Source organism: Strix aluco, chromosome 33 (assembly GCF_031877795.1).
Source record: "Strix aluco isolate bStrAlu1 chromosome 33, bStrAlu1.hap1, whole genome shotgun sequence".
In the NCBI taxonomy this organism is placed as follows: Eukaryota; Metazoa; Chordata; class Aves; order Strigiformes; family Strigidae; genus Strix; species Strix aluco.
In genome coordinates this window covers 2,328,670-2,353,140 of record NC_133963.1, presented here as the reverse complement: position 1 = coordinate 2,353,140, position 24,471 = coordinate 2,328,670, and the positions used below count along the sequence as shown (strand labels likewise).

At 45.5% G+C, this 24,471-nt stretch overlaps 2 protein-coding genes across 4 annotated transcripts; both read left to right on the top strand.

The window, feature by feature from the left end:
* Nucleotides 1-3,503: 3,503 nt before the first annotated feature.
* Nucleotides 3,504-12,008, top strand: LOC141916979 (uncharacterized). The gene is given in 16 exon segments (XM_074809981.1): nucleotides 3,504-3,554; nucleotides 3,767-3,883; nucleotides 4,243-4,430; nucleotides 5,313-5,390; nucleotides 6,309-6,511; nucleotides 6,610-6,677; nucleotides 7,485-7,571; nucleotides 7,629-7,741; nucleotides 8,167-8,372; nucleotides 8,375-8,416; nucleotides 8,419-8,530; nucleotides 8,888-9,007; nucleotides 10,392-10,753; nucleotides 10,802-11,277; nucleotides 11,279-11,763; nucleotides 11,765-12,008. Coding segments are annotated over 16 exon segments (2,952 nt in total).
* Nucleotides 12,009-12,779: 771 nt separating this feature from the next.
* LOC141917059 (kinesin-like protein KIF20B) lies at nucleotides 12,780-23,494 on the top strand. Of its 3 annotated transcripts, XM_074810126.1 has the most exons (7): nucleotides 12,780-12,886; nucleotides 12,990-13,043; nucleotides 13,528-13,669; nucleotides 18,820-18,959; nucleotides 19,555-19,705; nucleotides 20,639-20,906; nucleotides 21,729-23,494. In XM_074810126.1, exons 4-7 carry the CDS (start codon nucleotides 18,820-18,822, stop codon nucleotides 21,746-21,748), a joined length of 579 nt encoding a protein of 192 aa, XP_074666227.1. In that variant the 5' UTR covers nucleotides 12,780-12,886; nucleotides 12,990-13,043; nucleotides 13,528-13,669; the 3' UTR covers nucleotides 21,749-23,494. The 3 variants fall into 3 exon arrangements, with proteins under 3 accessions (XP_074666227.1, XP_074666228.1, XP_074666226.1); XM_074810127.1 differs by having other exon boundaries at nucleotides 20,705-23,494; XM_074810125.1 differs by having other exon boundaries at nucleotides 20,639-23,494.
* Nucleotides 23,495-24,471: the final 977 nt, after the last annotated feature.

The following is a 24,471-nucleotide window of genomic DNA, read 5'->3' as shown; positions in this document are numbered from 1 at the left end:
CTCCTGTGCCTTTACGACTTCGCTCTTGAAGTGTGACCAGCCTGTGTGGCAGTGCCCCCCCCAGTGAAAGCAGCTGCTTGGCTGCTGGAGTGCAGCAGCTCCTGACGGCCTTTGCTCTCGGGGTCTCACGGCAGTTGGGGCCTTTGGCCAACGGGAGCCACCATTGCCCACAGGGCAGATTCACCCGGGTGTCAGCGGAGGCCCCTGGGAGCCATTTGGAGCCCGTCCCCTGCGGCAGCAGCTGCGGTCGAGGCCTCTCCCCTGGGGTGGGGACGCTGCCCGAGGAAACTCCTCGAGGGGCCTTGGGTGGGGACGCTGCCCTGAGCAGGTCCTCGAGGGTGAGAGCCCTCGCGTGTTGGGTGAGGGACGGAGCCTTTTGGGTTGTCACGAAACCCTGGGGAGTTGTTCTGTCTCCTCTCACAGACATTCGAACCTGGCATTGGCGGAGAGCTAGCTAACTGTGTTAATAACAATTTTTTTAATTTTTTGGTGCTTGGCTGTTTATTTGAGAGCCTCCGTAACAGCTCAGGCTTCAACACTTGCACCTTTTCCATCAGATGGGTGATTGGTTATAACTCAGTATAACACCTGCTGGCACAAGGGTTATCAGTTATCGGGGATGGAGGGGTCCCAAGGGATTGGGGGGGGGTCTCAGGGGGATGGGGGGGTCCCAAGGGAATCGAGGTGCCAGGGGGATGGGGGACCAGGTGGGTGTCCCCAGGGACCCCCAGGACCACCCCAGATCCCCGCCACCCCCAGACACCCTCTGACCCCCCAAGGACCCTCTGAATGCCCTCAGGAACTCCCTGGACATCCCCTGACCCCCCCAGGGACCCCCGAGACCCCCCCCCAGAGACCTCCTAGAACTATCCCAGGGAGCCTTTGGATGTCCCTGGGACCATCCTGGACTGCCCAGTTCCCCCCAAAGACCCCTCAGGACTCCCCCAGGGGCCTCCAGAACCCGAGGTGATGGGGGTGTGGTGACAAGAGTGCCAGGCTGTGGGGTGACACCCCCCCCTCCATGTGTGTCCCCCCGCTCCAGTCCTTCCTCTACCTCACCTGGTACATGGCCATGTCCCTCCTGGGCCACTACAACAACTTCTTCTTCGCCTCCCACCTCCTGGACATCGCCATGGGGGTGAAGACCCTACGCACCATCCTCTCCTCCGTCACCCACAACGGCAAACAGGTGTGGGGGGGTGGGTGGGGGTCCCCTGACGCTGTCCCTGTCCCCTGTTGTTAGGTGTTGGAAATTAGTGATTGGAAATTGGGTATGGGAAGTGTGAGGAAGGCAAAAGAGCAAAACAGTGAGAAATTCCCAGCAGTGAGACATTTTCCTTGACAGCGAGTGCCCAGAATAAACACAGGACGGGGGGGTTGGGGGGGATGGTCCAGTGATTTGTGGTTGGTGTGGCGCCAAGGAGGAATGCGAAGCGAGGTGCAGGCCATGCGGTCCCATCCTTTCACTCAAGGGCAGATTTATCTCCTGTTCTGCTCGGTTCCCTCGAAATAGGATTTTTTGTAGCAACCCGCCAGCTCTGTGCCTCATCCTCCCTTCTTCCCACACAAGCTGCACCCGCCGTACCAAGCCGACCCTGCTTCCCGTCCTCTCTCTTTTCCCCACAAAAACCCGCCGTGCCCCTTGGCACCACGAAGCTAATTCTGTTATTAATGATAGAATAACGATTTGACTCCAGTCCCCCCGCTCACCGCGCCTACTACAGTAAATAGTACCCCAAGTCTGTACCTGCCTGGGAGGGACGATAATCCGACCCCAAACCGGAGGGACAGACGGACGGGTTTGTGCTCTCCCCCCCCAGAGGGGACGCCCTTTGGTAAGATCCCCTGGGCCACCCGAGTGTGTCCCCGGGACTGTGTGTGTGTGATTGCCATCGGTTTGGTTTGCTTTCTCTTTTTGTGTGTCGTGCTCTAGAGCCAACCTGCGGTTTGTGCATTTATCGCAGGCAATCTTCAAGAATCTGTAGATGTTGCCTGAAAATAAACCGTCCTGTTGGTGAACCTGACGGTTTCTCCCGAGTGCCTGCTCGGGCCGGGTCAGACTTACAGTCACGGGCCCAGCTGGTGTATTAATCCCAACAGAATGTAATACCTATGAAGGGGTAAGTCCAGCCGCCCCTCGCCCCTCTGACCGCTGAGGGCCGGCTAGAACCCAAGGGGATTTATCTCTCACCAAATTCATCTCCTACCCTAAACGCAACACCGGTGATGGGGGACCCCCCTGTTAAACGGGGGACCCCCCCGGCCCTACCTGGAGGGGGTGTTGGGGTTGTTGGGGTCCCAGGCGCCGCTCTGGGCGGGCGTGCGGCTGCCGTCGTGCAGCGGCGTCTGCGAGCCGTAGTGCGGCGTGCGGCTGCCTGCCAGGGGCACCCGGAGGCTCCGTCAGGCTCCCCTGAGCCCCCTTTGGCTGGGGGGACCCCCAAGAGCCCCCCCTTTGGCTGGGGAACCCCTCTGAGCCCCCCCTTCTCTGTGTCCTACTTCAGCCCTGTCACCTCTGTGTCCCCCAAAGTGCCATCTCAGCCTGGTCCATCCCCCTTCAAGTCACCCCAGTGTCCCCTCTGTGTCCCCCCAACCCCTGTCCCCTCTGTCCCTGGGATCCTCCCCGTCCCTGTGTCACCCCAAACCCCTCCATGTCCCCCCAAGATCCCACTTCATCCCCCCAGGATCCCCCTAATCCTCGTTCCCTCCATCCCACCGTGTCCCCCCAACGTCCCACCTCATCCCAGTCCATCCCCCTAGGCCACCCCAATGTCCCTTCCGTGTCCCCCCAACCCCTGTCCCCCCCATCCCTGTGTCACCCCAATTGTCAACCTTTGGTGTCCTATACGCGGGAGTGGGGATTTTTCATGCAATCCGATTTTTGGTTTTGAGTGTTTTACTTGTAAAAATCACGTTGGGGTTGTGTTTGGAGGTGATTTTGACTGTGAAAACTGTAGGAGGTGGTCAGGTTGGGATAGGGCAGAACGCTCGGGAGAGCTCAGACAGGCGTTCTGTGGGAAGTTAGTGTAAAAAATCAGTAAAATCCTTGAATTGGGCTGGGACAAGCGAACATCCATTAGGAAGGAGCACGCCCTAGTGCTCACCCGCTGCGGCACCGGGGCAGCCTGTTCGTGCTGGGGCCGAGTGCTGTAAGTAAAGTATCTCTCCTCTAGCAGGAGAAGTAATTTTGTGTTAATTGTTGTCTCGAATTCAGGTGCAGACGCTGCGCCGCGGGGAGAGCACACCTCTGCACCATCTGCCTGAGGGGGATGTTGTCAGCTTCATCGGGTGGTGTGTTAAGGTAAAGTAGAGGGATGGGAAGCGGCCGGAGTGGGGGAACAGTCAAATGAGACCCCGCTGGTGCTCTAGGGACAGGATTGGGAGTTTTAACTCGTATTGATTGGGAAATAATAATGAACAAACTCGCTGCAGTAACCAGTGACCTGAACAAAATACAGTATCCTCTAAAATCCTCCCTCCTAACTCTGGGCAACAATCAGTGGCTCATGGCAAGTGCATTTCCACAAGGGGAGAACCTTCATGAAAAGGATAACGAGGTAATCGTAGATGCATTAGACACGATTCAAAGTAACGTTTCGACAGCCCTCAGTTGTGTCCAAGCTCAGTTATGGATACAGCCAACAGCAGCTGCAGTCATCAGGGAAGGTGAGGACGGAACCCAAAGGTAATATGGGATAATGCAGCAGAATTTGAAAGAAGATTTCAATCATGGGGGCACTTAGTTAATTTTACCTTTGACCCCCTTAAGAACACAGCCACAGCTTCTGTATTAACGATATATCGAGCTCGGGTACATAAAATAGATCCGATTGTGGCATTGGGATTGAATCATCACGGAGCTGTGATGTATCCCTCAGAGCACAGGGTATGGGCTATAAAAAATAAGAAGAAATGGCAAACTATTGATGTTGAGGCCTGTACTGTGCGAGACCAGCAGGGATTCGTTTGTGAAGATGACACCACCAAAGCTCATGACATTTGTCTGGACACTGAACAAAACGTCTGCCAATTCGAGATTCACCCCAGTGGAACCCCAGAGACTGTTATAACTTACGTGGGGGTGGGATGTGTTTGTTTAAGAACCCTGTGTGACTTTGTACAAGTAGATGACCTTACAATAGACACAAGTAATCATTCCAACAGCTGTATCTGCAATTTCGTTAGTCTTACAGGGTGTGATCTCAGTTGTACTGCTCCTGTCACAACCATCTAATTATAAATTAGTTCAAGACTGGCAGCCCACCCTACTGGAATGGATCTGACCCTAGTGAGAAAACTTTTGCATCACGAAAATTTAAAGAGATTGATGAACCAGGTCCAAGAAAGAGGACAGAAGACTTTAATTACTGTCCAGCATGCTACAGAGAGAACACACCAAGTCATGAAACGAGTGAAGTCAGAGGGAGAACACTGTTGGTGGGATGTGTTTGCAGGCTATTCCCCATCAGCTTCCAAAATCTTAAATATACTGACTCACCCGATACCGATATTGCTAATAATCCCGACAATGTTAACGACGGTGAATCTTCTCTTTTGGTGTGAATTGAAGAACCTAACAAAACAGATATGGGCCTTACGGACAGTAATAAAATATAGTGAAACCCTTTTGACTGCAAAAGAATTTGCTGAGGGAAAAGAAAAGGGGGAATTGGTACAGAGAAATGATTACTTGTTTTGAGACTTATTTACTTACAGAAAACTGCTTAGCAACTTATTTACTTACTCACAGCAACTTATAGTATTAATTTTTGAATATTGCTAAGAATCCTGCTGGCCCAGACTGTTCTGTGGGGTTTTACCAAGGACTGCTGTGTCCATCAAAACAAAGCCGTTTGCTGTGAAAATCTACCAAGAGGTGCAGCGTTCAGCAAAATACCTTGGTTTTGTCCTTGGGAAGCAGGTGTGCTCCAACGAGTTGGGCCTCGGTAACTGTCCTGGTTCAGGCAGGACAGGGTTAAGTTTCCCCAGCAGCGGGGGGAAGCTCTAGCCGGGTTATTCCACACCGTGCTGACGTCACCTCCGGGCGCCCAAGCGCGGCAGCGCGGGAGAGTCGGTGAGCGCGTGGGTTGTGCCATCGCTCTGCTCTCCCTGCTGTATCGGTACACACCTGCTCTGTTCATCGGTATCGCTGTTACTGTTATTGTTGCTGTTTGCTGTGTCGCTGTTGCTCTGTTGTATTAAACCTCTCCTTATCTCAGCCCCGGGGTTTGTATTTCGCTCCCTCTGTGGGGGAGGGGCAGCGGCCGCGTGGTCTCAGACCCCGACAGGACCTAAAGCACCTCACTCCCCCACAGAACTGTAGAGCCAGCGCTGGTGACTTACTGTGGTCTCAACAAACGAGGCATTTCATCCACATTCTTCTCCACAGGAGAGTGAGTTAAAACTTTCAGACCTCAAACCTACTAATGACTTTTTGAGATGTGTTTTATTCATTAACAGTGAGGTTGGTGACTGTACTAGACCGTGGATAAAAGACGCATCGAAACGTCAAGACGCAGCCTACTCTACATCCTCAACTGTTACAGTAGTGAAGTATCAAAACTGGAGAGTTATGAGCTGCATACTAGAAATTTTTTACACTGTTGAAACAGGAAAATGTTTTACACTGTTGATAGCTTCATGTTCTTAATTCACCCATTAATCATATACGTGCTTTTAGAATTGATTATAATTCCAAAAATTTCCTTATTTTGGCTAAAAACTGTTTTGATGGTTCTAATTATTCACAGGTATTAGAACAGCATTAGTGGAATCTGGGGAACATACACGCCCAACATGTCATCAGACGGGTGTTTCTCCTGATGCTTTAATTGCCAACAATCTCCTATGGCAGGTAACATGATGACTTTTACATAAACTCTTTGTAAGAAAAGTCTGTCTGTAAAAAGCTGAAAGGGAAGAAAATATTAATTTACATGTCCTTAAGCAAGGCAAGATAGAATAAGGCTAAATACACTTCTCAGATACATGATCTGTTGTGACAGAAGGTTCCAACTCTTGAGAGACGATCTGGCAAATTCAGGTCATACTTCTGCTTAACATGATGGCCTCACTTTCCCATTGGGTGTTAACACTGAGCTACTTTAAATACAAATACTCTGAGTTACAGCCATTAATGTCAGTGCTTAATGTGATGTGTTCATACATCTGTATGTTGATTTAGTTTAGGATTGATAGCATTTACAGGAATACGTAAGTAATTTTACTCTGTGGAGGCTTTTGTTGGTATATACACTGAAGTCTCATAGTCCCTTTTTAGAAATGTTTTCCTGCCTCTAGGCTGTGAACAGCTTCAAAAATGGAACTGGCTACGGCAGTCAGATGGAGCAGCAGCAGCAGCCACCACCTCCACCACCCCTCGTGAGACAAACAGTAACACACAACCTGCAGCCTCTGCTCCGGCCAACAGTTTCCAGAGAGCAGGAGCCACTCATGATTCCACCGGCTTCTTTGGCTCCTCGTTCTGCTGCTGCTTCCTCATCACTGGCCCCTGGTCAGTGGCCTGGGGCAGCTGGGCTGCCAGTCAGTCAATCTCCTGCTGTTGTCTCTGACCTCCCTCCAGCAGTGTCCCTATCTCTCCGTGCTGAAAAGCCAAGTGGACCTTTTCAGTAAGTGAATCTATAGATCAACGTGACTATAAAAGACACCAAAATGCCCAAGTTCGATTCTTCTTGAGCTTCTCTGCCAGCAATCTGTGTATCATTAGTGACAGTTCCAGACAATTGTGTCAGTTCTGGCGTTTGTTTTTACTTTGAACGAGGACACTTCCATAAACTGGAAGAATTTTCCCAGAAGTATTTTTTGTTTTATTAGTCATTCAGTACAAGTTTACCCTGAAAAAGGAACTTTTTTACCCCAGGAGCCCTTTGATTTTAAGTGACTAGCAATTCCTACAGTAACCAATTAGTTATGTCAGACCTTCCGGAGTGCATTAATTTCTCCTCAGTACTGAGGAAATGATCTTTTCATCAAACGTGTAAAAGCACAATTAGAGGTAAAATTGGCCATGTGTTTTCACATTACTCTTTTCTGCAGTATTTCTACCATCAATATGACAATAAGTGAGAGTACAACAGGTGATTTATAACGAAATAAGCATGCACAGGTAGTCGTGGAGAATACAAGTGGTTCCAGTTTTTAAATGGCTTAATTGGAATTGGCCTTAACAAAGGGATATGTGCTTGCAGCAAGATTAAACTCCAGCACATGATTGAAAAGAGGACTCTGAAAAATGAACGCTTTTTGAGGAAACCATAATTACATATACAAATGAAATATAATTAAAGGATCAGGTGGAAAGCCACCCTTTTGGTTACTGGCGGAATAGGGCTGAAGAAATTCATCTCCCAATAGAAATCAGCCTCCAGCATTCTTTTTTTTTCACAACTCAGTTGATACTGATTGAGCAAATTATTGGAAAAGTCAAGGCTGTCATTTTATGACAATTCTGAATTTCTCCAATGTAGCCACCTCAAATAGCCAAGCTGCTCTCTCTCAGTTGGAGAGAGTCTGTTTTGTCTGTTATTGCAGTGTCAAGTTATTCCTTCCTTTTGGTACGTATTAGTTATAGATAGGTTGTAAGGGTGCATGGTGCTTATAAAATCTTAAAGATGAGTCAAAACAAAAACCAGGATCCACCCCACAGGTTGTCTAAAACCTCAGATTCAGTAAGCAAGACAATAATGCCTCAGGGACAAGAACGGGCCAAAGACATCATCATGAGGCAACAACACAGGAAGTGTACGCAGAAGAAGTTAAAAGAAGTTCGAGAGAAGATGAGTTAAGATCTATGCAGTACTTTGAAGATCAGAAGTGTGAAGTATTAAGCATATCAAGGAGCGGCAGAGGAACGGTGGGCACTTGGCACATGGGAGGTGGGAGTCTCTTAGACACGGGCAGCCTCCATCCACAGTTGCAAAGCTGAGTATAAGGAGAGAAGATGGGGGGAACTGTTGGGGGTGAGGGTGTGGAAGGCATGTGTGAGGATCGATAAATGAGTGTGGTCTCAAATGAAGAGAAAGCAGGGAGAAAAATGCTTAAGTTGAGAACAAGAAGTGCTCGCCACCATGCTCCTCCTTCATTTGCTTTCCTCTTCAAAATCAGGGCAGAGTGTAACAAATAGTAACATGTGGTTTTGGGTTTCTTTAGAAGTTCAAGTCGAGGACGCCCGTGCAGTGAATGTACCCAAAGGACTCGGGCCCCAACACTACCAGCATCAACACCGGTCTTTGTGCCTGTGCCTCCACCTCCCTTGTACCTTCCACCACCACATGCACTTCCTCTTCCACAGGTGGTGCCTCCACCACTGCTTCCTCCTCAGTTTCCACCCGGGCAGCCTCCGTCTGCTGGGTGCACTGCCCCCCTCCAGGATATCCCCCAGCTCCTGCAAACACGTCATCAGCTGGGGACCAACAGCAGTACCAGTGGCTCATCCAAACACCATTCCAAGGACACAAGCACCCCCTTTACCTAGGGAGGAGTTTTACAGAGAGCAACGGAGGCTTAAAGAGGAGCAAGTGTTTGGCTCAATGAAGTTGTGTTGGTTTTCATGTTTGTATTTCCACAGCAGATCGGACTGCAGTTACACTCAAGTGCATCTGACATAAGCAGAAGTGACACAGTGTTTTGTCCCATAGACTTTTTCGTTGCAGATGGTAAACATGCAAAACTAAAACGAGATGAATGCCATTCTAAAACTGTCCCTAAAACTTGTAGGAATTCTGAACTGGTTTTGCTTAAATAAGATGTTCACCTTTCGCATTTGCATGCAGTATACATGTTCTCATGTTGGTCATGTTTTGTTTGTTGGTGTCTTTTTGTAATAAAGGTCAAACTATAATTGTAATAAAAGTCAAACTTATTTTAACAGGGGAAAGAAAAAGTCCAGACTTGATGAGTTTACAAACGATTTTCCTAAGGAACTGACGGAATATAAAAAGGTTCAAAAGCAGCGTAGGCGTTCGTTTTCCAGGGAACTGCTTTACGTATTGTAATGGAGAAGCAGGTTGTCTAGGAGAATCAGGAGGAGTTCCACTCAACCTCTCTGTCGTTAGATGGATTGGATGAGCCAAGGCATTAGCAGTGAGAGGTGTTTCATGTGAAGGTTACTAGCTCAGCTACGGCAGAGATTACAGGTGACTGAGAGTTACAGTTTGGCAGCAGCTGCTGAGGAGCAGGTGTCTCTTTGACTGAAGCTTCTCTGCAGTGACACCCTTCACCTCCTGACAGCCCTGAGGAGGCCAGAACCTGAAGAGCTCTAGTGGCTGGATTTTCTGTGTCTCCCCATTCTGATTGCAACCGTTACCTCAAAGCACTTCGGAGGAGGTATGGGAGAGAAATTGTCTTCATCTCTTTTGTTTATCTCTTGTGGATACACAGAGAGATTTTCACCTGGACTGCAAACTGGTGGCTTTCACTAGTATTTTGTTGACATTGTTAAATTTTTCTTAGGGATTGAAAGACCAGACTTGTTTGTAAGGAAATCTTAAATTGGTGAAGGACTTTGGGAGGAGGAATGATGCTAATGAACATATGCAGAATGACGTGAAATGGTTCTTTAAAAAATAATAAAAGAAAAACTTTTGAAGAAAAAACTCGGGGTAGCTGATGTTTTTTGTCCCCAGAATTCGCTTGGGCAGGAGTCTGAATAGCTCCCTCTTAGTAATGCTGTCAGCTTCTTTCCTAGAGTAACAGCATTGAGTCAAGTTACTAGAGGCTGAGTTTAGAAGCTTTCAGATATGATTTTCCTTGAAATGTGGTCACTACCCTTGGTTAGAGCTAGAGGTATGTGCAAGATCTTGCTAGGACATCTGCCTAGAAGTGTGGATTAAATAGGCCTGTATGTAAGGGTGCAGTACGAGTATTTTGCATCCTGTACCTATTGCCAAATAAGTAGAGAAGTTAAATAGACTAAGGCGGCATTGTAAAATCGAGCTTCACTGCCTTTTCTTGATGTTTGATACTGTGCTGTAGCCATTAAGACTTGCTCTTTTTGCACCTTACTGCAACAAAAATGATTTGCACTGCATGTAGTTGTGCAGTGAGAAATGCTCACGTACCAGTAGAGGCCAGTACACACCGCCTTAAACCAGGCAACAGCTATGGTAGTTCATGCAATAGAAGGGAGTGGGAATAGACGTACCCTTCCTGTATGTTTTAAACTAACAAAGCAGCAGCTGTTCTGTCTTGTAAGCAGAAACTTTTACATGTGATCACGTTCTCCAATCTGCAGTACCATTCTGTCAGCAGTGAAAGAAGCTTTGACATAACCATATGGAGAGGAAAAAACAAACCAAACCCAATTTAGGAAGAAATGACTGTTCGGAATTAAATTCCTCTGTGTGTGTGCCAGTGTGTTTTCTGTTTTCTTTAAGGTCCCAGTCTCCCCATCGTGCTTCTTCTTACTCTAGAAGTTCATATACCTACTCCAAGTCAAGACTGGGTTCTTCTCGCACTTGCTCCTACTCTCGATCATTTAGTCGTTCCCACTCTCGTTCCCACTTGCCATCGCCACCATATCCCAGAAGAGGCAAAGGGAAGAGTCATCCCAATCGTTCTAGGTCAAGGTCACATGGTTATCACCGTTCAAGGTCAAGATCACCCCCACACAGAAGGTACCGTTCACGTTCAAGGTCTTCAGTATGTAGAGGCCAGTCTCCCACTAAACATAAAAAACACCAGAAGAGAAGAAAAGGGAATGAGAATGAAGGAGTTCCCAATGCTGAATTGTTAGAAGGTATGAGAAAATGAAGAGAGCCAGTTACAGCAGAAGATGTTAAAACAGACTCTCTGTCCGCTGCAAAAAGTTCAGGAAGTTTGATGTTGAATGAAAAAGACAAAACCAAAGCCCGGGATCATTCTTTGTCAGACAAGGACACTTCTGAGAAGAGAAAGAGCCGTGTTCAGAGAGAGAAAGACCACTCAGAACATGCAACTGGAGAAGGAAACGGAAAAGTTATTTCTCAATCTTCCAAAGACAGCAGATCTTCAGAGAAACACGGTACTGGCTGTGGATGCACTGCTAAAGACTGTATTCCTAACCGAGACAAAAAATCTGACCGTGTTGGCCACAGAGATCATTCTAGTTCCAAGCGTGGAAATGAAAAGAGTGAATTAGCAAGGAGAAAAGACTCCCCTTCTCTAAACAAAGAATCTACATTAGTAAAGAAGAGTAAGCCGAGAGACAAACGAGCAGAGCCATCCAAAAAGGGCCCGGGAGATGCCAAAAGGAGCAGCTACAGTCCTCCGTCTGATCACAGAAGCTGCTGATCACAAAGCTGCTCATGATTCCAAGCATACATTGAAGGAACACAAACCTCTAGGTGAAAATTCGGGAAAAGAGAAAGAGAAGCACGTACCAGAAGTACAAAGCAATAAAGAGAAAGAGCCAGGTGGTAATAAACCACCTCTGAGACGAGAATCACCAGACGTAAAAAATGAGAGAGAGAACGCGACTGGACAAAAGGTCAAGCCCAAGCCTCAGGTAAGCAGCTCCTCGTGGCTCTCTTCTGATCTAACTCAGAAGACTGGTGAGGCTGCACTTGTGCCAGACTACAGTGAAAGTGAGAGTGAGAGTAATGTATCTGCAAAAGATGAGGAAGCTGCAGGAAAAAATCCTACAGAGCCGGAAGAAAAGGCTGTAGATGAGGTCAAAGAGGATATGGCAGCACCTGCTGCAGCTGACCAGCCTGAAGCAAGCAGAAGTCAAAGTCAAAGCAGTCCGAGCGCTGGCCGCAGCCTTGACTACCCCCTCTGAGAGTCAGACTCGAAGCCACAGCGGCATTGCCAGTGCAGGAGAGAGCCAAGACAGCAAGAAAAAGAAAAAGAAAAAAGAGAAGCAGCAGCACAAGAATCAGAAGAAGCACAAGAAGCAGAAGAAACACATTGGGAACAAAAAGGAATTGGAAAAACACAAACACAAGAAGAAAAAATCGAAGAAGAGCAAAGATAAAGAGAAAATTGACCAAAACATGAAATCTGTCCCTACCTAGAATGAAAGACTATAAAAAAATTACTGAATTCCTAAGTCATCGTATTAAGTTTTGTTAAAATGGAAATGAATTCAAGCGTTGCAGATAATAACATGAAATACCCTGTGCTGTCCTAGCGCTGCTTGATTCTTTGATTTTTACACTGGAGCTTTATAAAAGTGAACATTTTGTACAGGATTGTGAGTTGTGGCCATGTAACATGAAAGTTTTTGCTGGGGCATCTTATTTTTAATCACCGTTAATTAGTTTGGGTGGAGTTTACTGTACAGCGAAAATTTTCCCAGTTCGGTCAGAAAGCTGTTGTCATTTGCCAGCAAACATTTACACATATACTTTAAGATGCCCTTTAAACTGCGCTGGCCGACTTGCTCAGCCTTGTGTTGGTAAAGTAACACAGAGCCGACCCGGCTGCCACCACTTGCTCCTTCTGTGCTGGAGGGGCTGGCAGGGGAGAGAGCAAAGCCAGGTTCAGTGATACAGAGCTCTTCCTTTGTCCATTCCCTGTGCACAGGCAGAGGAGCGGAGCCCGGGAAATCACAGAATTGTCTAGGTTGGAAAAGACCTTGAAGATCCTCCAGTCCAACCATCAACCCAACATTAACAGTTCCCAACTCCACCAGATCCCTCAGCGCTGAGTCAACTTTACTCTTCAACCCCTCCAGGGATGGGGACTCCACCACCTCCCTGGACAGCCCATTCCAACACCTAACAACCCCTTCTGGAAAGAAATGCTTCCTAATATCCAGTCTAAACCTTCCCTGGCGCAATTTGAGGCCATTCCCTCTTGTCCTATCGCTCATTACTTGGTTAAAGAAATGCAGGTGACCCCATTGCCCTCGATCCATCTCCTGGTGAATGTCTTGGGCCTCAGTGGATCTGTAAGTGTCTTTGTTGTTCCAGCTGGGTCAAGGGCGTGACTCTGCTTTCTAGCACGGACCCTCAGAGGAGTTTCTCCCACCTGGCCTTTGTTCTCTTTTCTAGCCGGTGACGTTAACTGCGCAGACCATCGAGGCTTTGGTTCAGTGCCAGGCAAAAGTAAGCAGTGGCTACGTTTCTCTACCTTGGCATTGTGTATGGGTGGGAGGGGCCTTAGGAGAGGAAGGTCGGCCTTTCTGGGATGGGAAGCCGTCAAGACACAGGCCTCTTCCTCCCTGGAGGAGTTGGGGTGGAAATCTCCAGTGCCGGGGTGGGGAGCACAGAGGGGCAGCCTGTGTTCCCTGTGCTCACTCCGGTGCCCTGTGCCCGGCTGTGGCTGTTCTGGCCCACCCGTCAGCCGAGAAGGGTGCTGGGGCAGGGCCCTGTGGGGCAGGTCCTGAGGAGCTGGGTGCAGCACGGGCCTTGGGAGCAAACACCCCCATGGGGCACAGAGCCCACGACTCCCTCCTGGGGGTCAGGGCCCTGAACTGCAAGTCTGTGGGGTGAGAGGCGATCGTCTTCATTTACCTTTGGGCAGAAGGAGTTCCACTTACATATGGAAAGTAATCTGGGATGGATTTTTTTTTTCCTCCCGCCTGCCCAGAGTATCCCACATCACTGTCCTCAGACTCCAAGGCACGGAGAAGACCTCAGGAGAGCCCTGGCCGAGCAGCAGGTGCGGGAGCAGCTGGAGCCAAAAGCACCTGAGCCTGCGGACGGCAGAGCACACGCTGGTGTGCAGACAGGTAGAATGCTGTAAAGGTCTTAATTTCATGTTCAACTCAAAGCCAATCGATCCAGATACACCTGGAACAGGCAGTTCATGGTGCAGCTGGGAGCATCCCCTTGGGTGGTGGTTCTCTAGCCGCTGCCCTTATCTTGGAATTCACCACTTTGAATATTAACAAACAGGGTGAATTCGGGTGACCTTTTCCAGAGGTTAATTGACCTTTCTTCAGGTTTCAGTGCACATCCTGGCACACAAGCCAGGGCTTCTTTCTTTGGTCTTTCCAGATGCTCATCAGATGTGGCCTGAGGTTTGTGACCGGTGCCACTGCTGGGCCCTGCTGCCCTGCTGCCCAGCGGCACTGAGGCTCTTCTCTGCTGGCACAGCATTTCACCCAGAGCCAGGTGCTCTGCGGTGGAAGTTTTGTTCTTTAATAGCAAGCAAACTAGGTTTTTAAACTGTCAATAGTCTTTAAGATTATAAACACACAGAATTTAAAGGATTCTGTAAAAGTCTCTAATGATTGCTGAAACACAATAAAGATGTTTCTTGGTAATGCTCAGGGGTTTGCCCCTGAAACAACTCCAGAAGAATTCTGTGACGGTACCATGAAGCAACCGGTGCAAGATTTCCTGGATGGATATAATCATCTTATTTTTACGTACGGCGTTAGAAATGCTGGGAACACCTACACATTCCAAGGTAGAAGTAGAAATGCGTTCCCCTTGAACGAAGTTCCTTTTTTTTTTTTTTTGAGAGGGTTACTTCTAGCAGAAATATTGTAACTCTTTCCTTTATTTAAACCGTAGGCCCTATACATTGGCTTCTCGTGAATAATAATAAATAACCTTTGAAAGTCTCCTTCCATAACAAATATCCTAAACTGCCAGGTGACAGTCACTGCCAGAGTTTACATAAACATACAGTGTATTGCTTTGTAAGGCTGTAATAATTCCAGCCAGGTGTGTGTGACTTCTTTTTTTCCTCCAAGTATCTAGAGGGAGGAGGGGGGAGTTAAGAAAATGTGTTCTAGATGTCAGAATGGGAAAAGTGTGTAAGTCCAGACTCATATTTGGGGTTTTTTATCATTATTGTAAAGGTCATATACATCTTATATGCCTTGTCTTCAAATAAGGAATAGTATTTGAGTCTGTTTCAGTTATTACAGGCAGAGCATAAATAATTCGAAACATATGTGAGTCCTTCCAAGTATTTCTGTCTTGTCTCAGGTTTCTGAGTTGATCAACAATATCCTAGGAGACCTTGTCTCCTGATGTGCTGTTTCTGTACTGTTAAAGCTCAATATCCTTTCTGGTCAGAAGGTGTCATTCTTTAATTATTTTTCAAAGCATTTTAACAAATAAGGTGATTTGATTTACGCGGGAACAATTTCTCCTACAATGAAATGGCAGTTCTAGAGGCTGTAATGCTGATTTTATAGACAGAAGTAGTAGAGGGACAATGAGTCTTGTGCCGTGTGAAGTTGATCTTTATTGCAGTGACATTGTCTTCTAAGTGATCTTCTGTTGGGTAGATCAGAACTAAAGCCTACTGCCAGTGTTTTCAGTCAGCATTAATCTGGGGCGATGATGGGGTGCTCTGTCCTAATAAAGAATAGGTAAAGAACAGAACCCAACATTCCCAAAGTGTACAGTCCCCCACGCTTGACTAGTTTGGGCTGTATTGTGTGGGTTTTCAAGAATTTTTCATTTGTGTCTTTTCAGACTCCGGAGACTTTTTCATGGTTTCTGTTTTTCTAGGACTTAACGATGTGATCAGAACTGTCAGGGCAGAATGTTGCCTGCGGGGTGCCGTGGTTTCCTCTCCTGTTATTCCCAGTATTGCCAACACAGCCTTTCCTTTCTGGCAGTACATGGCAGTCTGTGTTCAGTCCATGGCAAGGGACTGCAGTGCAGGATGCAACAGCTTCTTAGGGCTGTTCGTTGTTTGCCAGTGACTGTTACCTTGTTCGTGGGAGGTTGAATTACAAGCGGCATTACAATAAACAAGAAATTATGAGTAGATGAGGAGAAACCAATGTAATCCAGCTGTCCTTTAACTTAATATGTTCCTTGGTTCCTAGCTGGGTGTTTGAGTGCAACCAGGTGTTACAGAGGCTCTGCCCTGGGCAGCGCAGCGAGCGCTGTAACTGCTGACAGCCCATCTGTCTCAGGAGCAGTAGGAGTTATCAGAGGCTGGAAGATAATGCTGTCAGTCTGAGACAGGACAGTTGCTTCTCTTCCATTCTGCCCTCTTTCCTCTCCTCCCTGGTTTAGAAATCAAAGTTAAGTGAACCCTTTTTAAACTTGCGTCTGGATTCAGAAAGATCAAGTGTCACTGAGGCTTTTATTTGACTCCTTTTTGCCTTTCAGGTGCACAAGTAGGATGCTTTGGTAGGAAAGGGTCTGGGACAGGGGAAGGAGTGAGTCTTCACAAGGCTTCTAGAACTTTTTTGGTGGGGTCTGTGGAATTAGTCCAGGACTGCAGCTGAGAGAGGAGTCATCAGTTGTATTTCCAGATTACTTCCTTGAGCGAGAGAATGAAGGCAGCCTAAGAAATGCAACTGGAAAACTGCAAATCTCTACTGAATGTGTGTTGGTTGTGGTTGGCTTGGTTTTGGTTTTTCCTTAAGGCTAAGCTCATGCAGAACACCCCATCAGTTTTTGTTGCATGTTCTGCTCCTTACTGTCTAAGGGGCAGAGCATGAGCTGTTGCTGAAAGCCAAACACCTTTCGAAACACTCTAATGACATTTCTGTTACCTTGAGAATACAGAAACCCACTGCTTCGTGCTGCAAGTGGCCTCCAGATTCCTCGTGTATGCCTTGAGGTTAGAATTGCTTATCTTTCTGTCTTTGTTTATTTGTATACCTTGTTCACAGGAATAATTAAGGTCTTTCTTTGGTGTGTTGCTTTCAGGGACAGAGGATGACGTGGGTATTCTGCCAAGGACTCTGGATCTGTTGTTTAAAAGTATTCAAGGGAAGCTACACACAGCAATGGACTTCAAACCCCATCGGTGTAGAGATTATATAAGGCTGACTAGAGACCAGGTGAGAGAAGAAACCGCTGTTAAAAATTCAATACTTGAACTAGAAAGGGATCGCAGTGCATTTTTTATTTGTAGTGAAAAGAATTAAGCCTCTCCCTAGTGGTATGCTGGGTTATAATCCAGTGGTGTGGCTGTTGTGGGATGGAATCTATCCGTTACCGTGGTTTTTATCCGAGTTAGTTAACTAGAATTCTCCAGTGTGGAAGGCAGGTGGCAGCAGAATTCTTCACGACTTCACTTCAAAAGCACAGGCATCTGTTCTGTCTAGCTCTAGCAGTCTCTAAGGGCTTCAGAAAAACCATCATGTCTGTGTCCCCTGTAGTTTTGCCACTAAATTCATAAGGTGAAGTATTGTTCTTATAGCAACAGTTTTCAAAGTTGGCACCTACTTCAGCAGAGAGAGGTTTGGGTGGGTGTTTTATGTGTGTAAAGCTTAAACCTGGAAGTTTTGGTTACACACGAATTTAACTATTTCAGGAATCGCTCTATGGAATCCCAGCTTTATATGACATATGCTCTTGACAAAACATTAAAAACCCAACCCAAATCACACCTGGTTTTTAATCCATGTTTCTTCTCTTAAGCATACTGGTTTTGGTAGACGAGTTGCACTTCTTTGCAGTTCTGTGCCTAAAAAACCCAAACAACCAAAACCGAGAGTGGGAATGGAGTGTGTGTGCATTAACCTCTGTCTGTAGGGATTTGTTTTACTTTGTTTTTTTTTTTAAAGAGTTCAGCAGAAGGAAGTTTTCCTTCTCTTTCTAAAACCTAGGCTTTATTTCAACTGTGATACAGCCTGTTCACTTAATTTCTTAAGTGAACAAGTGTTCTACATTTCCCTCTGTTTCTGAGAGTTGACCTAGGAAGCCCTAAGATACGGAATCCTGAATTAGCAAAATACCAATAAGAAAAAATTTCCAGACTCTCTAGATTCACCAGGTTAAGAATAATGTGTAAACTACACCTGGAGTTCCCCAAACCATCCTGAGGATAGACTGGGGGAGTGCTGTGCTCAGAGACCTCTAGGGAAGTGCAACAGGTCTGTCTTGGAAGTGCCAGTAGAGGATTAAAAAGTACTGAAGACTTTATTCTTTGTTTTCTGGGTAGGTTTTAGCTATGGACACATCTGTTCTTGTCCAGGATCAGTCGTTTGGCCAGAAATCAGCAACAACATCCTCACTACTTAGTCACACTAAAATGCCCATCTCAAGGAAAAGAGTTACTGCCCCATGGGACAGGAGCTTAGAAGATGTGATCGAAGATGACAATGACGGGGAGGAACAGCATATGTCAGGAGAAGAAGCAGTGCAGAAATACCTAGAAAATACAGTTCTTATTGGGAAAAAATGAGTACATGGTATGTGCCAGGGCTGTGTTAAGAATTAGCGTAGCATGGAGTCTTGAAGCAAGGTATTATTCTGGTTTTCCCCATCTCCCACCTTTTTCTTTTTTTTTTTTTTTTTTTCTGATCACCCTTATTCTATCTAAATCCAGCATTAAGAACTAAAAGTGGGATTACTCATGGTGTGGTGCCTGTTGTGGGCAAACTCTATAATGTGTCTAAATACAGACTAAGCAGTAAGAATTGCAGATTGGGCTTTCTCTCCCTTTGGGAGCCCATGGTCAATGCACAGCAAGTATTACCTGCTTTTAGCAATACAGACTGTTCCTCTGTATTCTCTGCACAAGGAAACACTGAAAACTGTTCCTTAAGCAAATGTAGTCGCTTCTAGGGAAGACGAGGAGGGAACGGAGGACTAGAAACTGGTTTGTGGAGGTTTCATTAATATTGCCCCCAAAATGAGCCTCTGGAAAACAAGAGCCAAATCCTGCGGAGCTTAAGCCTGTTTAAGACAACTTCAACAATTCTGGTCATCAAATGGATGTTCTTTACAAATGCCTGCTCTGTGCAAACTTATAAACTGCTGCGTTAGGACCAAAGAGATCTTCTGAGCTCCTCACAAATCTTCCTGTTTATGAATCAGCTAATGAAAGAAGTGGAAGGGCTTTTGTCAGGTGGACGAGTAAAGTGGTGTTGTAGTGTTTGAGGAATGAGGAAAATCTCACTTCTGGGAAACCATTTCTTTATGAAAAACTTAATACTAATGGTAATTCCAGATGCTGCTGAGTCTCACAGAAGAGTTGAAGAACAAACTTCTTGCTGAAAAGAAGAAGAAGTTACTGCTGGAGCTACAAATTCGTGCAGAGGTGACGCAGGAATTTGCCCAATATTTTGCTGAGCAGGAAATATATTTCAAGTAAGTTAGCTTTGAGTGGTTTTTAATGTTACTGATTAAAAAAAAAGAAATTCAATTCACTTATTTGTTAAACCTGTCCCTTGGCTATAAGAGACCACACTCTCCTGCCAGACTTCCTGCCTCTGGTAATAGATCAGTTTGTGTTTGGACTATGAGTTCAGGAAAAATACTGTGTAGGAAAGGCTTTGATCTGGGGGGGATGGAGGGGGGTGTGTGTAATCTGTCAGCAGTGTTCCTGCAGAGCTCTCCCTAACGGAAGAGCTTTGATAGGATGTCTGTAGAAAGAGTGACACTTGCAAATCCTTTGGTTCCTGCAGCCTTAGTGGTACTTGGATGGGTGTTCTGGCTCCAGAGGCTTAGAAACAATGCTTGTAGTTAAGTGTCAGCCATAACCTGTGTGTATATGTCTCCCCCTCATTCTTCAGGAGTGTGTGTGCGGGAAATACACTTCTGCTTTGGTGTAGCAACACCATTTGTGTATTGTTCTCTTGTGCCAGAATAAAGAAAAACCCATCTTTGTTTATAGCAGCTGTACTAATAACTTCTTAGCAGCTCCTGCTAGCTAGCTTGTATCTGACTTGTTGCCCTACTCTAGTGAGTGCCTTTCTTACGAACGAGAACGGCTTGAAGAAGATGCTGACACGCGCCTGGAGATCTTCAGGGAACTTGTAGATGGTTATCTTGGAGACGTGGAGGAAGAAAATAAACTAAAGGATCAGCCTTGCAGCGAACAAGCTGGACCTCTGGTACGTTTGTCCCCCTGCTGCCATCCCTTCCACTAACCACCTGCTGTGGTGATGGGACGTCTCCAGAAGGAGCAGAGCGGTCCCAAGGAATGGCATGCTGTGTGACTGTGTCCTCAGCAAGGTACATTGTCGTGTTCAATGGGAGTAGCTGCTGTGCCTCGGAGATGCATTTAGGAATCTTTGGGGTTTTCTGCGTTTCTGCAACACAAAGTTACTGTGTACAAAGAAGCCGGGGGAAAAGCTGCAGTTATGCTGTAAACTGTTGCATTAAGTGCCTGTTTAAGGCATTTGAAGCTGAATTCTTAGGCCCCATATATGCGCTGTACTGGAGTGGTGCCAGAGACCTTTTCCCTCTTAAGGCTGTTGTGGCTACAGCTGGAGCAATGACAACTGTATATACACTTAAGCATAACTGAGCTCTTAGGTTGAGGCTGGTTCTTGTGAGTTTGGAACCCTTTGTTTTTAAACAAGGAGGAAAGATATAAAGTCAATGTTTTAAATACAACTTAACTTGATAAGTTCCCACAAACTTATTTGACCTCCCAACCTTTTACTGATATTTGAAACTTTCGGATGTATTCCTTCTAAAGCTGTTTGCTTGCTGTGTTCATTCGGTGTTCTCATCGGGTAAAAATGCTAGCTTTTATATTAAATTTGGAGGGGATGCTTTAGTGGTGATATAAAAGGGAATGTGATGGTGGGCCATGAAATGCTTTAAAACTCAAGTAGCTGTTACTGGATGCTGGAGACTTCTGTGTGAAGGTAGACAGAAAGTGGCCATCAAATTGCCTGTGAACCCACAAGATGGCTTTGAGGTCAGAATTAACTGTACTTAGGTGTTTGAGGACATAATGGTCTTCCAAATTTTCAGTAGAAATAATGGGTATTGTGTCATTATTTGCTATTTCTAAATGGATATAAATTATCTTCCAGAATGAAGAGTATGGCACAGGGCCAGGCACCTACATTGATCGTGAGGGCGTTACTGATTCTCTGCAGGGTGATGTCGTTGATATCAAAAAGCAGGCAGAAGAAACACACAGACACGTGGTGTCTCCAGAGGACCCCCAGGAAGCTACAGGTTGGCTTGAAAAGCAGCTGAGCAAAACTACCACTGCACTAACTCAGACCAAAGAAAAGCTGACAAAGAAAACCGATGAACTAATCAAAACTGAAGAGCAGCTGACACAGAACCCCAAAGGTGAGCTGGGGGTGTGTGATGAGAAAGCAAAAAGAAATGACACTGTAAAACAGAAATAATCCATCTGAGCAGGATTTTGGAACCAAATCGTGTGTATAGAGGTGATAATCAATTGTTTGGTGTATGTTCAGGTTGAACAATCCCACAGGCCTTGATTATTTCATTTTTAAGACAAAACTTAAAACTGTCACTTGAAGACTTCTGAACTGTGGGGCAACACGTCAACATTATTTATTCGTGATTTCATGGTTATATTGTGATCCAGCACTTCACATTGTGCTGATGCAGTGGTTTCAGGTATTCTGTGGAACATTCATAGACAAAAGCAGCAATCCCTCATAGTGCGATTTCAGCAGAAGTCTCTTGACATGATCTATATTTTATACGGGTTGCAGGGCCCAATTCTATCCAAAAAACCTGAACTTTTGAAATGTGTCCTGCAAGTAGAAGCCAACACAAAAAGAAATGAGTCTATTCAAAAGCTACTAAAGTACCAGAAGGTCTGGAAAAATGGATTCCTGAGTAAACTGTGTAATGGCTGCTTGTTTGCTGCAGGCTTCTCTTCCTGTCACAGACTTGGAAATGCAGATGATTAAATCAGACGAGTCTGCTGAGCAGCTTAAAGAACCAGCTGAGGGGACTTTCTCAAAAAACCCCTTGTGCAGAATTACTTGCTTTAATACAAAATTTCAGTGGCTTAAAATGCTGTTGTAGTGCGTTTCTAGCTTTTTTTTATATCAAGCTTAGCTTAACTGATCTTGCTTCTAAATGCATCGTATAGTTCAAGAATTGACCATTGACTGAACTACTTTCTTTTCTAAGAAAATGAATACGCAGAATAAAAGGATTCAAGAACTAATGGACATCGTGGAGCAAAAAGATCATGTTACCATGAGACTGCAAGATTTGATATCCCGTTTAGAAGAAACCATAAAAGACTTATAGTTTTTGCTAACAGAACAAACTCATTCTCTTCAAAGGGGTCAGATAAGCTGGTAGTGTTTTGACCCTTTTTAGCCATCACGAGGCCAACACACAACATGAGGGGAAAAAGCCAGTCGCCATCGTGAGGTCCGGTATGGCACATTTTTCTGTTTACCCCTGGACCCATTGGGTTGCTGCCAACGGTCGGGTTTGTGTCTTCTTAACAGCAAAAATGGAGGCCAACCCGGTCTTGCCCTCACTTGGACTTACTCTCAGCTTTTTCCTCACTCTCTTACTTCCCTTTTCTTTTGGTTCCTTTGTTCAACTATACAAACTGACTTATGTTTTCATGCAAAACAGTCTAAAACCAAAAAGAAAAAAAAAAACCTGTGAAGGTTACAACCTTTTAACATATATACATACACACAGGGTTCATGTGGATGATTCAAGACCTTTACTACTGTTGATGTCGCTCTGTCTGCCTCGGTAAGTCCAGTCCTATTTTAACTCCGTCGCATTCAGAGCTTCAAATCTCCAGGCGTTGACTCGATCTTCCAATCTGATTCACCTGTGACTGGTCCTTTCACCCTGGAAATACGAGTCCATCCTCTTTCAGCAGTTCTTACAGCTGTCTCCGTAGTCAACACCACCAGGAATGGTCCTTCCCATCTAGGAGATAAGCTTTCCTCCTTCCAGATTTTAATCATTACTTTATCTCCAGGTTGTATTTTATGCACTGCAAATCCTAAAGGAGTCGTCTGGGCCGATATTCCCTTCATTCTTAATTCTTTTAGATTTTTCTCAATAGTTTTAATGTATTGTTGAATCGTTACGTCTTCTATCAGTGGATGCCCCAGAGGCATACCTTGGGAATACGGCATCCCATATAACATTTCAAAAGGTGAGAGGCCTGTCTCCGAGTTTGGCTTAGTCCTAATATGAAGTAGGGCTAAGGGTAGGCATTTAATCCATGAGAGTTTGGTTTCTATCATTAATTTAGATAACTGTTGTTTCAAGGTCTGATTCATTCGCTCTACCCGTCCAGAACTTTGTGGATGCCACGGAGTGTGATATTTCCAAGTAATGCCTAGGGCTTCTGTAATTAATTTTATAATTTTAGATGTAAAATGAGTACCCTGATCCGAATCAAATGCTTTTACTATTCCAAATCGTGGTATAATTTGTTCTAGCAATATTATAGCTACTGATTGAGCAGTCGCTCTGGTGGTGGGAAATGCCTCTACCCAGTGAGTTAACTGATCCACCATTACTAGTAGGTATCTGCATCTCCCAACTTTTGGTAGTTCTGTAAAATCTACCTGGATCCTCTCAAAAGGTCGATAAGCTGTTTTCCTTCCACCAGCTGCGGCCTGTCTCATAGTTCTTTTGTTAATTTTTTGACATGTTAAACAACCATAAGTAGCTTGTTTCGCAATTTCATATATTCCAATACAGCCAAAATGCCTTAGGAAATGATCACTCAAAGCCTTAGTGCCCCAATGAGTGCTTTGGTGTAATCTATTTATTATTCTTCTAGTATATCCTTTAGGTAGTATCTCCCTCTTGTCTGGAAGAATCCATTTCCCATCTATCATAGTAGCCCCTAACTTCCGAATCTCAGTTAGTTCTTGAGGGTTATATACCTTTTTCCCATAACCTACCTCCTGTTCAATTACATATAGTTTTATTGGTTCCCTTAAAGCTGCCTTTTTTGCCCCTTCATCTGCTAGATTATTACCTCTAGTTTGATATCCTGTTCCTTTTTGATGTCCTTTTATGTGCACTACAGCTATTTCTTCAGGACCTCTCGGTGCCTGCAATACTTGAACTATTAATTCTTGATGCACCAGATCTTTTCCCTGAGTATTAATCATTCCTCTTTCTTCCCAGATCTTTCCAAAGGTGTGAACCACCCCAAAGGCATATTTGGAGTCTGTATATATAGTGCCTTTCGTGTCTTTCAAAATGTCAAGAGCTCGATATAGAGCGTATAGTTCACATGCTGGAGCTGACCATGCAGGACTGAGAGGGCCTGATTCTTTAACCACTAACTTGGTTCCATCGACTATTGCATACCCTGATTTTCGTTTTCCATCTACAACTCTAGAGGACCCATCTATAAACAACCTTTGGCCTTCAGATAATTCAGCTTCTTCTAGATCAGGTCTTATCTTGGTCTGTAATTCTATTGCTTCGATGCAGTCGTGACTCAATTCACCTCTAGGATCCCCATATAAAAATTGAGCAGGGTTTTGAGCACCGGTTACTCTCAGTTCCAGTTCTGGTGCTTCTATTAGGATAGTCTCATACCTCAATAGCCGACTATCAGTGAGCCATTTCTCAGCCTTTTGCTGCAGTACCCCACGCACATCATGAGGAGAAAACACTGTAATATTGGCTCCGAAGGTCACTTTTCGTGCCTCCTCAATTAGCAAGGCGGCTGCCACCAAAGACTGTAAGCATGTTGGCCAGCCCCTGCTTACGGGATCTAACGATTTTGAAAAATATCCAATTGGTTTTTTACTTCCAGCCCAATCTTGGGTTAGAACCCCATAAGCAGTTTGATTTGAGGTGGTTATAAACAATTGAAAAGGCCTTTTAACATCTGGTAAACTTAACACTGGAGGCTCAGCCAGTGTTT